This window comes from Hydra vulgaris, chromosome 05 (genome assembly GCF_038396675.1).
Source record: "Hydra vulgaris chromosome 05, alternate assembly HydraT2T_AEP".
Classification (NCBI taxonomy): domain Eukaryota; kingdom Metazoa; phylum Cnidaria; class Hydrozoa; order Anthoathecata; family Hydridae; genus Hydra; species Hydra vulgaris.
Window position 1 is genome coordinate 45,362,489 of NC_088924.1, and position 13,907 is coordinate 45,376,395.

The 13,907-nt window shown below is 25.4% G+C and overlaps 1 protein-coding gene and 1 long non-coding RNA gene across 8 annotated transcripts in view; both read right to left on the minus strand.

The window, feature by feature from the left end:
• Nucleotides 1-9,578, minus strand: part of LOC136080900 (phosphatidylinositol 3,4,5-trisphosphate 3-phosphatase and dual-specificity protein phosphatase PTEN-like) — an 83,322-nt gene extending 73,744 nt beyond the window's left edge. Inside the window, exons 1-6 of one of the 7 annotated variants that reach the window (XM_065798292.1) lie at nt 9,536-9,560; nt 9,434-9,453; nt 7,141-7,208; nt 6,905-7,004; nt 6,538-6,622; nt 5,914-5,958 (exon numbers count right to left, since the gene is read on the minus strand). In XM_065798292.1, the coding sequence (XP_065654364.1) occupies nt 5,914-5,958; nt 6,538-6,622; nt 6,905-6,980 (206 nt within the window). In that variant the 5' untranslated portion in view covers nt 6,981-7,004; nt 7,141-7,208; nt 9,434-9,453; nt 9,536-9,560. Of the gene's footprint in view, nt 1-5,913; nt 5,959-6,537; nt 6,623-6,904; nt 7,005-7,140; nt 7,209-9,433 lie in introns of all 7 variants that reach the window. The other 6 variants (XM_065798288.1, XM_065798291.1, XM_065798293.1 and 3 more) reach the window with 6 other exon arrangements.
• Nucleotides 9,579-12,545: 2,967 nt separating this feature from the next.
• Nucleotides 12,546-13,211, minus strand: LOC136080081 (uncharacterized). Its single transcript, XR_010638437.1, has 3 exons — nt 13,093-13,211; nt 12,725-12,786; nt 12,546-12,639 (listed from the first exon to the last, which is right to left on the minus strand). It is a non-coding gene; the product is annotated as an uncharacterized LOC136080081 (long non-coding RNA).
• Nucleotides 13,212-13,907: the final 696 nt, after the last annotated feature.

Here is a 13,907-nt window from a genome sequence, read left to right on the forward strand (position 1 = left end):
TTTAGCTTTTAATTATCGAAAAGAAAACCAAAAATTTGATTTAAAAAATTTCGCAATGAATCTTTTACTTTATCAATTACTTTATTAAAATAAGTTTCTTTAAACTTATCTCCAGCCATTTGGGTTAGATGGTTATACTCATCATCAATTTCAGAAACAAGATCACATATATCAATTTCACCACAGCAATCAATCATCGTCTATTGGTTCAATTTCTTTATTTGGTTTATCAATATCGTAATATTTCTCATTTGCTTTATTTTTATGATCTGCATAATAACAATAGTCTGCCAGTCTTTTAAGATGACGTACTCTCCGTTTTGACTAAACTAGTGTTAAGTAATGTTAAGTAGAAACAATCTTTGTTTCTACTTAATATATGAGTATCATAAGAAGACCGTTCAGTGAACTGTGCTATCAATATCTTCCGATGCTTCTTGTGCTTTTTTTATAATCTGTTTAAAATTGTTTATGAAATCATCAAGAGATAATAGCATAGTCTTTGTATGTTGTAATGCAATATTAATTTCCTTATTTTTTCGCTAAAGCAATTGGCTGAAAATGTGAAGCTTTGATAACAAGTGATACCAAATTGTTGTGAGCACAACAAACTCATAAGATTTTATTTATTTTATTAAAAATGCAGCATGAGTTTTACAATCTGGATGGCTATTTTTAAGTTAAACTAGCGCAAAACTAATTTCCTTTATCTGGTATTTCACGGCTTTTATACTTTTAAAGCAACGTTCCCATCGAGTATTGCTAGGCGCTTTCGATTAACTTTTGAATATTTTACTTTAATAGTCTATCGCTTTGTTGATGCAGCAAAAATTCTATATAAATATAAATTTAATGTAGTTAAATAATTCTAACTTTTAATAGTGTTCTTAGCACTATCATTTATAACTAAATTGATGTTATTTCCACCGCACGGCGTTTACCATGCTTTGTTGTTGACTTCTAAAACTCGACTTTTCACTCCTTTATATTCTTCTTTCATATTGCTTGCGTTGTCATACGACTGACCTCAGCAATCAGCAATCTTGATTTCTAATATTTTCAATTCCTCAACACAAACGTTTGCTAAATTTTCTCTGGTTGATTTAAAAAGTTTAAAAAACTTTCTTGGACACTTGATTTTGGTCTGCTGATATAACATACCGAATAATGATGAAAAACTGGTCTTTTTTGCGAAAATCTGGTGTAGAATCTATCATTACGGAAAAGTATTTTGATGATTTAATATTACTTACAATTGTATGTAAAACTCTAGAAGCTAGTTGTAAGATAATTTCGATTTGACTTTTCACAGTAAAATATGGTGTAACTCTTTTTTCTGTAGCAGTAATTAATTTAAAATGCATTTTGAGTTCTGGAACAAAACCGGCGACAATTTGTTAGGAGTAATTACTCCTAACAAATTACCATTATTTGGTTCATAGAGTTTTTTGTTGCTGCCCCTAAAAGCTAAATTTCGTTCACTTCAAAAAAATAACGCTTATACAATACATTTTAAAATAATTCGCCATCTGCGTTTTTCTTAATTGAACACATCTTCATTAAGATGGTCTACTCTTGTTCTGTGTTTAATGTTAAATTCTAGAATTCGCCATTTATACGCTGATTCAAGATGTTTCTTTAAAAATTCATGTTCAGATAACCGTATTCCAGTATGGGCATAATCAGAAAATCCACTTGAAGTTAGGCTTATCTTTATTGGTGAATACAACCGACAACAGAAGCAGATACTTTTTCCTGTCGAGTTAGAATATAAAAGCCAATTTCTTAATTCTTTTTCACCATTTTTTATTTGTCTGTAAAAAAAGTGTCACTGAAACATCTTCCTTGAGAATTTCTTTTATAATAGATATCTTTAATACTTTTAAGTGACTACACTACCAAAAACATCCGTTGTTTGTTGTCGATTTCAACTGGCCATGTTGCAGGATCTAATATATCATTATTATATTTTGGTTAAGTGCCGCTCTCCATTTGTAAAATATCTTTAATTTCTGCTCATTTCTAAAGTCTTGTTAGATATAATATCCTCAATATTGACGCTATTGGATCCTGATTCACCATCTACATTCTTGTTCTGGTTATCGATGTTTTGATGTTGTGGCTCTTTCATTTTTTCTTCAACATTATTGTTTTCAAATTGAGATTTATCATTTAAATCGCATGCTTTGATTAAAGTAGTGTTTGAAACTAACGAACTTTTGCACCGTTTAAAAAATTTATCTAATGATCTAGCGAGGCTATTTAATTCTGCTACATTCCGGATCTGTTTCGCTCTTTTTTGTACGCCGCTTTTATAACATCTTTTCAAAATTTGAGATAATTAAATGTTGTATGTAAATTGTGCGTTAAAAAATGTTTAAAAAATAAATAAAAACTAACAATTTGAAACAATAAACCAACACTACTATTATGTATATTTGAAATATATATGAAAAGTTATATTTTTCCAATTAAATCGCTATAAAATTAACCAAATTTTTTTGTTTCCATATCATTGATTTTTAAATTAAAACTTTTTCAAAAGGAAATTTTGAACAGAATTCCATTTTCATTTGAATGAAGTTTCATTCGATTGCGCGTTCAAAATTAGAAAATATTCCTCGAACTCTTAATAAATTAAGTTTCTAATCGAAAAGTAATTTAACACTAAATATTCTTAAGATTTGGCTTATAGTGCTAGTTTCTTACAATCAAGTTTCATATTAGAAAAATATTTTTTTTAAATTTTGGGGCCCCTTAAACATCGGGGGCCCAGTGCGGTTGCACTTGCAAAAATACGGCTCTGCTTCCTTGTAGCACCAGGCTATAAGATAGTTAATGAAGCAACACTAACTTGTAGCCGCAGGCTATAAGATAGTCGATATAGCAACACTCCCTTGTTACTACAAGCTATAAGATAGTCGATGTAGCATTACTCCGCGCATGTTATACAGTTATACAGTAAAAAATAAAAATTAAACATTCATGTTTTTATTTTATGTTTTTATTTTTAAAAATATAAAATAAAAACATCCAAAAATTTTTTAAAAACATTCAAACTGTTTTTAAAAACGTTTTAGTCCTTTAATTTGCGTTAATGTTTTTTTCTAAAAAACATTAAACTTAATTAGTTTCCTCAAATAATGCGTTTTGTTGTAATCTAACCTTAATTTTGTCAGTTTAAATACCAAAAACAAGCTAAATACTGTTTTTTACCAGTAACTCTATATTTTACACGCCTTTGCTATATATATATATATATATATATATATATATATATATATATATATATATATATATATATATATATATATATATATATATATATATATATATATATATATATATATATATATATATATATATATATATATGTATATAGCAAAGGCGTGTAAAATAAAGAGTTACTGGTAAAAAACAGTAATTAGCTTGTTTTTGGTATTTAAACTGACAAAATTAAGGTTAGATTACAACGAAACGCATTAATTGAGGAAACTAATTAAGTTTAATGTTTTCAATACATCCTATTAAGACACAACTCCCATCGCCACTCCACTGAAAAAAGAATTCTTTACAAGCAAAAACATTTCCTTTTATATAAGACATGAAGGTGTAATGCAATGGTTTCTTTGTTTAATATGGTGTATCTATCTAAATTTTCTTGTATTTTTTATCATAGGGCTTTAATGCAAGATAAGCAAAAGAGGTCCTGTATGAAAGGATTTTACTTTTTACAAAGGTCAAATGCCGGCTGCACTAATCTAGCTAGAGCTCTGCCTTGTTAAAACATGATTTTTAATAGACACTCTACTAAATGACTTTATTTCATGTTCTTGCAGTTTGTTCTGGCAGTTAAACACTCTAATGTGGAGTCATTAACTATTTTTTGATTACATATATATATACATATATATATATATATATATATATATATATATATATATATATATATATATATATATATATATATATATATATATATATATATATATATAAATTACTAAAAACACTTATCTAATTTTTGATTACTTCAACACTGTGTTTCACCATCAGTAGGTTCATCAGGAAGAATCGATCTTCTTTTAATCTTCCTGATGAACCTACTAATTGATTCTTCTTGATGAACCTACTAATTGATTCTTCCTGATGAACCTACTGATGGTGAAACACAGTGTTGAAGTAATCAAAAATTAGATAAGTGTTTTTACTAATTTATTATTGCTCTGTTCTTTTAGAACATTGAGCATTCTATTTGTAGAATACACTAACATAAAAGTCTGTATATATATGCATATATATATATATATTTGCATATATATACAGACTTTTTTTAGTTTAAGATGTTTATTTCTTTGCTAATAAGAATTAATAAAGGGAGGAGGGGATTACTATTAAACCGAGGTGGTTCGGAAAAATTTCCAAAATTTAATAAACGTCCCCTCTGTATTAAGCACCTAACTTATATATATATATATATATATATATATATATATATATATATATATATATATATATATATATATATATATATATATATATATATATATATATATATATATATATATATATATATACATATATATATATATGTACATATATATAAATATATATATATATATATATATATATATATATATATATATATATATATATATATATACATATATATATATATTAAATAACATACCTTTGAACCTACTGATGGTGAAACACAGTGTTGAAGTAATCAAAAATTAGAAAAGTGTTTTTACTAATTTATTATTGCTCTGTTCTTTTAGAACATTGAGCATTCTATTTGTAGAATACACCAACATAATTTATATATAAATATATATATATATATATATATATATATATATATATATATATATATATATATATATGTATGTATATATACATATATATATATATATACATATATATATATATATATATATATATATATATATATATATATATATATATATATATATATATATATATATATATATATATATATATGTATATATATATATAATATGCATATATATACAGACTTTTTTTAGTTTAAGATGTTTATTTCTTTGTTGATAAGAATTAATAAAAGCAGGAGGGGATTACTAATAAGCTGAGGTGGTTCGGAAAAATTTCCAAAAATTAATAAACGTCCCCTCTGTATTAAGCACCTAAGTTATATATATATATATATATTTATATATATATATATATATATATACATATATATATATATATATTAAATAACATATCTTTACCTTTTATCTTAAACAATAGGTATATTTGGCTTACAAATAAAACATCTTTTAACTAATTTATTGACAATAATTTTCTAAAGAATTGAACTATCTAAAGTTCTATTTGTTTTGCACTACTTTTATATATGATGCTAATTTTCAAAAGTATTTTTATGCTTTTAAATAAGTGCATTATATTAAGTATTTATAATAAAGATATTGCTCTAAATGCAAACATAAGTTTTATTCTCCTGCTGTAAATTTACTATTCACTACTATTTACACAATTAAGCTTCAGCAATATCATTATATATCATATTATTTTTGAAAACTATTGCTATTATTACAGTTACTTTTATCATAGTTAATAAAAGCTCAAGAAACATTTTTGATGAAAACAAAACCAATCTTTAATAAAAAGTACAAGCAAAATTTGTGTTAAAACCAGAACTAATATTTTTAATCTTTAAAAGCTTTAAATGAGAGGACTAGCAACCAATACTTTTTAAAAAAATAGATTCTTTAAACGAACTCATACCTATAATTTTAATTCAAAAGTTTTTGAAGTGTTATTAAAAAAAATTTAGTTGCCTTCCTAACCTATGCCATAAAACTAAAAAATATTTTTCTCAGATTTTTCCATAGTTAAAAAAAATTAAGCACACAAAAAGTAAAATCTTACAGATTATAAACTTTGTACTTGTCTTTATGCTTTTGTTCAAGAAATCTATAATTATTATATATATATATATATATATATATATATATATATATATATATATATATATATATATATATATATATATATATATATATATATATATATATATATATATATATATATATATATATATATATATATATATATATTTATATATACTAATATATGACAATAATTAAAAAAATGATAAATTTAGATATAATAAACACACAAGTAGTAAATATGTAAGTGCACAAGAACAACTCATGAGAAACAATTCCTTTTTATCTACTGGAAGATATCAATACAAAAAGGGTATTGTCTGATGCTGAGGTTCATTTGTTTTAGATTACCAAACCTTGTTTTTTATTTCATGAGTTAGGCTCTAGAGACTTAGAGGTTCTTTAATAATGTCACTAACAAAGAAAAGCGTAAACATCTCTCATATATAGATCTGATCTTATTAACTAATCAAGAATAAGGTAAAGCATTTTGCAAAGAACTTGTCCTCTAATTTATTGATTTTGTTATTACATTTAAATTGTTAAAACAATAAAACAGCAGTGATCAATCTGTAAAGAAAAAAAATAAAAACAACATCATCACCTGACAACATCATCATAACTGTTTCTGTAAACACCCTCAAGATTTTCTGAAGGAAAGCTCATTGCAATTATGTTTGGCTTGATATCTAAAAACTTATTTAAGGACTTTACTAGAAACACTTAATCATATAATGCAGATTTAAAATTATCAAACCATCAACATAATAATATACTATTATGTTAGTAGCATGACAATTGGCCCAAAACAATATCAAAATTTATGTAGCTTTAAAATCATCACATTCAAAATCATTTTAAAATACTTAAAAACATTTTGCACTTGATAAAAATATAAAAATTGAAAATAAATTAGCATAATCAAAAAAATCGTTTTTATGTTTTAAAATAAGTCATTCTGAAAAAGATACATGCGAGGTCTAAATCAAACTCATTGTCAATGTACCTTTTTTTTTTTTTACTAACCACATGCTTGATATAAGTCATCTCCTTTTTGTTCTAGTTGATAATCTTGATAAAACCAAATAAAATCATTTTCATACCAAAAAATTAATATCCTAATATTTATTTAAAATTTACTTCTACAAATATTTTTAACTATCAAATAATAAAAAAATTAAAGTTTTCTATCTATATATAAACTTACTGGCACACATTTAAGAAAACAATGTGAAAATTGTTTTCTTATGTTTTTCATCAAGTTGTTCATCCAACCTGGTAAAATATACAGTCCTTAAAATGCCATGACAACCGGTATAAAAATCAATAAGCTAACCTATAAACTTCAAGATTATATAACGATTAGTTATGCAAGGCATGACTACCACTATCTTTTTAAATATCATGAGAGATTTATTAATGAATGATTGATGACTTATTAATGAATTTCTAATTAATACTTCCTTACCATTTAAATAAATGTTTAGAAACAACACTGCTGACCATTTCAAAATATACTTATTATTTAAAATGTGTAATTAGTAAATGTATAATTAAACAATATTTTATTATAAATAACATTATTTATTAAATATCAAGTTCGCACAAATTTGGAGCTAGTGGTTACTAGTGGTTACTAGTGGTTACTATTGGTTACTAGTGGTTACAAGTTGTTACAATAAACTAGTAGCATTAGCAGTGTAGGTAAAGTAAAGTATTTTTTTTATCTTTTTCATATTTTTTTATTTTAAAAAATAGTCATTTTTTTTAACAAAATTTTATTTATTAAATATCTAATAAGTTTAAAATAAGTATAAATTATTATAATCTTTAACATAGTGACTCTATTGTTGATGACATTATTAACCATGTGCAACCAAATAATACTGTTGTAATTATTATTTTTTCACATTAAAATAACCTTTGTTTAGGTGAACATCTAAATCATATCTTGCAAGAACTCTTTTAAATCAAATCAGAAACACCAACACTCAGCTCAATAAAATGTGAAATACCTACATGAAATACCTACTAAATACTTATTTCAAAGTAAATTAAAACAACACTAAAATTACAATTAAAATTATAAATGGTTTAACAACGGAAAGATTGACTTTCATAAAAACTCTTATGCAATTTGTTAAGGAATGTTTGTATCAGTACAAGGTAAACTTCAGCCATTTGTTAATATCTAATGTTAAACAGGAATGACTGTTTTTTAAAGATAAGAAGTACAAAAAATAAACCACTGCTCCTCAATAACAGAAACTTATATAGAAAATCTTTTGTACATTTTGAAAGATTGACTATCAGTTCAGAAATGTGATGTTCTTTCCGCAATAGAATTATAGTGGAGTGATAAAGACAAAAAAAACTAGCAACATTTATCAACAAAATAACAACTGTTTTTCATGGCAACAAAATGGTAGCAAAAGTTTAGGAGATTTTATTGAATCTCTTTTTAATAACAGTTTCAAAACAATTTTAAATTATTTTGAATAAAAAATTATTTTCAATTTTTTTCTATAAAAAAATGTACTCTTCTTTTTTGATACCTCAATACTTACTACGATATTAGTTACACAAATAATAAACTCAGTCAGTACCTGGGTGTATATAGAACTTATTGATATCGATTTTAGAAAAAACAGCAAAAAATACATCAAGTTCTTTTCTTTTGTTGTTGTTCTTTTTCAATAATAAAAATGTTAAAATTACTCAGCTAAAGTAAATTCCTTCTAATTTAAACACCTTTAAAACTTCAGAATTTAACTTTTGAAATATTGCTATTAAACAATACTGTTAATAGAAATACTGTTAGCATATTTAGGTTAGTCATTTTAATGATGCCCTTTCTACTTTGACAAAGTCTAAAAATGCACTGTAAACTTAATTGAACCTGTTCTAGCTGCCAAATTGAATCTACTCATGGAAGTGATCTATAATCTATTATCTACATATAAAGGATTATGGCCATAAAAAAATAGTTTTTTTTACTTTACTCTTTTTTCTTCTCAAAAAATTGGTTGGATTAAAGTCAACAGTTTAAAACTTAATGTGAGAATATATCCAGACAGTGGTAACAAAAACCAGAAAAACTTAGTGTAAATGTGTGTATCTATGAACATAAAAGTAAACTTAACATAACTATGATGTAACCAAGAAGAAATTAAATAAATGGGACAGTTTTTTTAAATGGCAGTAATAAGACCAAAACAGTGTTCTCTTTGGTAACTTGAAAATCATAATTTTATCAGGCATGAAAATCCGCGTTTTCTTTTTTAATTTTCTTCTTTTTTTAATTTTTAACAACAAGGATTGTAACACAGTAGACAAGAAAATGCACAACTATGTATACAATATTTTTCAAATTTTATTTTCGTTGTTATACATATTTTCTTTTCAATTGCTTTTGCTTTTAATATATTAAACTACATTTATAATATATTCGATAACAGTCTGTTATAAAGTAAAAGTGCAATATTATTAATTGTTCTTACCCTATTCAGTTGTTCTTAACCTAAAGAATATATAAAAAATTAAACCGCGTCAAATTATTTAAGTTCAAAATACATTTCAAAACTTGAATAAAAACTGATTACTCATAGCAGGTCCAGCTAGAGAGAGGTATTATCACTTATTACTTATTACACAAAGTAAAAGCAATAGAAATAATACTATTAGGTAATCATGCATTAAAGCGGCTTAAAACAGTCTATTTTAAGCTTTAAAAGTTCTCCTCGTACAGATTTAAAACCTCTTGAATGAAAACAAAAATCGAATCAAATATATTAAAAGTAATCAGTTTTATTAATATTAATTTTTTTGATTTTTTTGTTGTTATTGTTTATTTTCAGGAGTCTTTTCATGTTTAAGGAGAATAACTTTCAGACATAAAGATCACTTGTTTTCACACGTGGACGTGTTCCAGGATTGCCAGATATTTTGTATCCAAAAATGGCCAAAGTTTAGCCAAGTTCTCCGCAATCGCATTGGTTGAATTTTGAAAATGTAAATCTCATTGGCTCAAACAAAACAATCAAATAAAATTGTACCAATGATTTTTTTAGACATGTCAATAAACCGTAATATTGTCGCAGTGATAAAAATAAAATGAAATACAAAAACAAGTTAGCAGGTTAAATATATAAAAACTTCTTTTTATTCATTCTTTAATTGTAAATTATAAACTATTTAATAGTGTACAATGATTAATATATATTTTTTGCCAAAAAAATAAATACATGAAAGTAGTTTTTATTTAATTTAATAGATATTCTTTAAAAATGTCATTTAAAACTATTTATGTAATCATTTTATAAATTATATCTGCAATAACAATAATTAAAAGTTTGAAAATAACATTATATTATACTTAATAAAATAAAAATCCTAATAAGCCAATTAAGAAACAAAATAATGATGGAATAAAAAATAGAGGTGTCCCAGATAAAATTGTTTTACTATCCGACCGGATATCGAATACCCGGATATTACATCTTATTATCGGTTGTTTTATATATACCCGGATATTACCGGGGATATTTTATTTATACTTATTTATTATGAATTACATTGGATAAGTTGAGATATTCGTGCGGGCTTGGCGCAGTGGTTAGAGCGCTTACTCTAGAAGCAGGAGATCCAGGTTCGAAATGATCTCTGGACACGTCACGGTAAGAAAGGAGCGTAAACTTTCAGGTTAAATGCACTTCCGCGCTGTTCTGTGACAAGACCATTTGGGTCTTCTTAAGGCACCTAAACTTTATTTCTTTATTTCGTCATTAAAAAAATATTAAAATGCCGTTTTATATAAATAAACTTTACATGACCGGGGCTAAAAGAAGACAATATTTGCCTTATCACTACGCCCCGACGTGGTTTCATCAGCAAGCGTGTACAATCATTAAAATGTAAACAAAAAATTATTTTGTACCATATAAAGAAATAAATTTTACAAGTATGTTAAAATCAGTAACTAATCTATAATCTAAAGAAAATCGTAAAAAATAAAGATATAAAAAATAAATAAATAAATAATAATAATAATAATAATAATTACACCTAAAAATTAAAAACAAGTTATTAGGAGAATTTAAGGAAAATTTAAATTAAAGACCAGTTAATAAGATAGTTAAAAAAGAAGAAAAAAAAGAGGACGAAAAAAAGAATCTTAAAAAGAATTTATTTCATTAACATCGTTAAGAAATTTTTGTTTGAATAGAGAACGTGAAGAACAATTTTTTAGTTGGTTATTTAATAAAGTGTTCCATAATTTAGGACCTCTGATGGCAATAGAAAATTTAGTAACCAAATAATGCATTTTAGGTTGCTCATAATTGTAATTTGAAAATCTTGTAAAGTACCCGTGGTTAATTTTATTGAAAAGTGTATTAAAAATTATAGGAGTTATTTTATTATGAAATTTGTACATAAATATAAGAATTTGATAAAGGTTCAACTGAAAAATATTAAGTCTGTGATGATTTTTAAATAGTTCTTTAGAATATGTAAAACGACCCGCACCTGAAATAATTCTGACAGCGTGTTTTTGTCTACTAAGCAATTTTTTAACTTTACTTACATTAGAGCTGCACCATGCAATATTTGCAAAGTTTATATAACAATATATGAGGGAGAAATATAAGATTTTTAAACATTTTTGGTTTAATAATTGCTTAGCTTTGTATAGAATGCCAATCTTTTTGAATTTTTATCTTCTAACGTTCTTATGTGTTCTCTCCATGGTAAGTTTTTGTCAAGTATCACTCCTTAAAACTTTAATGATGACTCTAATTATTTTAGAGTTACCAATATAAAGATCAGGAAGTTTTAATGGAATATTTTCTTTATCGTGAACTCTATGAAAAAAAGTATACTTAGTTTCATTTAAATTTAAGGATAATTTGTTTGCCTTAAACCATTCCGCTAGATTTAAAGATTCCTTGTTTACTATTTTAAATAAAAGGTTGACATTTCCATTAGAATAAAAATAAATTTGTATCACCTGCAAATAAAACTGAATTCAAAATGTTTGAAAAGTTATGGAAGTTGTTTACATAAATAAGGAATAACAGTGGACCCAGAATTGAGCCTTAGCCCAGTAGGCACAGCTACGTGACAAAAACGTGAATTTGACGTTATTTTGGCACGTGACAATTAGGTGACTTTTTGGTCCCCATGAAATGACCAATTCACGTGATTTATGGACGTGTTTTTCACGTTACTTTTGGCACGTGATATTTAGGTGACTTTTTGGTCCCCATGAACTGTCCAAAAGACGTGCTTTTTACGTTAATTTTGGCACGTAATATTTAAGCAATAATTATGCTTTATAAAAACGAAGTGTTTGGATTCGTGTAAAGAAAAAAGACTCATCTTCGAGGAAATATTCAATACGTATTAAATTACATGGTTTTATTAGTCAGTATATTAGTTCTTGACATAAACATTTTAAATTTGTAATAAAAGCTGCACTTTTGTTAAAATATCCTCCTTATATCCAATAAGTACTAAGTACAAAGTCATAGATCTGCAACTTACGAAGAGCACGTTTCAATCCACAAAGAGCACATTTCAAACTTAATCTAACGAATAAGTCAATATATTCTCCATAAAAGCACGCTTCAAACATAATCTAACGAATCACTCGATATTTTCTCCAATAAGAGCACGCATCAAACTTTATCTAATGAATCAGATTTAGCTGAAAAGAAACGAATAAAATCTAAAATAATAATATGATTATTTAATAATTATCTTAAATCACAAACTTTTAAAACAAATCTTACTTGGTGAGTTGCCAACTATTTTGGGAACAAATTTTCTAGTGTTGTTATTTGTTTTCTTTTATCTAAATCATTAAATAATTTTAAGAAAACAATACTACATACAATGTAGAAAAATAAAAATAGTCATTTGCCTTCTAATTTTATACTCTGATTGCTATAAAATAAAGATTTAATAAAAAAAGATATAACAAAAAAGTCGACAGAAAATTAAAAAAATGAAGCACAAAATAAAAAATACAAGTTTGAAAAAATATTATTTATCTATATATATCTTTATCTAATATCTATCTATAGATATATCTATATCTATATATATATATATATAGTTTATAACTGATGCGCGTGATTAGAAAAAGACCTGTACTCACCTTATGTGATAACATCTGATTAAATAATTTGTTTTCTTTGTTTTCCATCTTCTTATATTTGCATCTGTTTCCGCATTAACTTGTTCATACATTAACTCACTAGATGCAAAGGTGAAAGCGAAGTTGCTTTAAACGAGTAATCTACAAAGTTTTGAACAACATTAAATGTCATTTTAGAATGCACACAGAAAAATTAAAACAATTTTTAAAAATATAATAGTTACCACATAACCACACAACGTTATAGTGGGGATTTTATATCATGATTTTCCTTACTCATGGTGAGATTTTCACCTTGAGGCTCCTTTTGCTGAGGAAACATTCACCACGGCTAAGGAGCCTCATCTACCCCTAATTATATATTATATAAAAAAAGTATAAAACTAAAAGTATGTATAATTAAGTATTGTCAAATTAGGTTACCAATAAATACCGAGTGCTGAAAATTCAACTCAGAATCAAGTTGCATTCTCCAACAAGATATGAACTAAATTAAATTCTTGCTACAGGGTGCGATCACAAAAGAAGACGAAGAGAGGGAAAAGTGAATTTTCTTAAACTTTAAAAGTTAAAAGGTTATTGGGTCTTACTACAGAATGATATTCCTAGGCAATAACATAACAATACCATTGGGTCTTCCAAGTCAATAATATTTTATGCAGAACTTATGATTTGTCATGTAGCTTAATAAATTTAATATTAAATAAGTTATAATAACTTATTTATTATTAAATTAATTTCATCGACAAATTTGACAGTCTAAAATAATATACAATAGGGTAGAAAAGTATACCTTGTACTAGGGTTTGATCTTT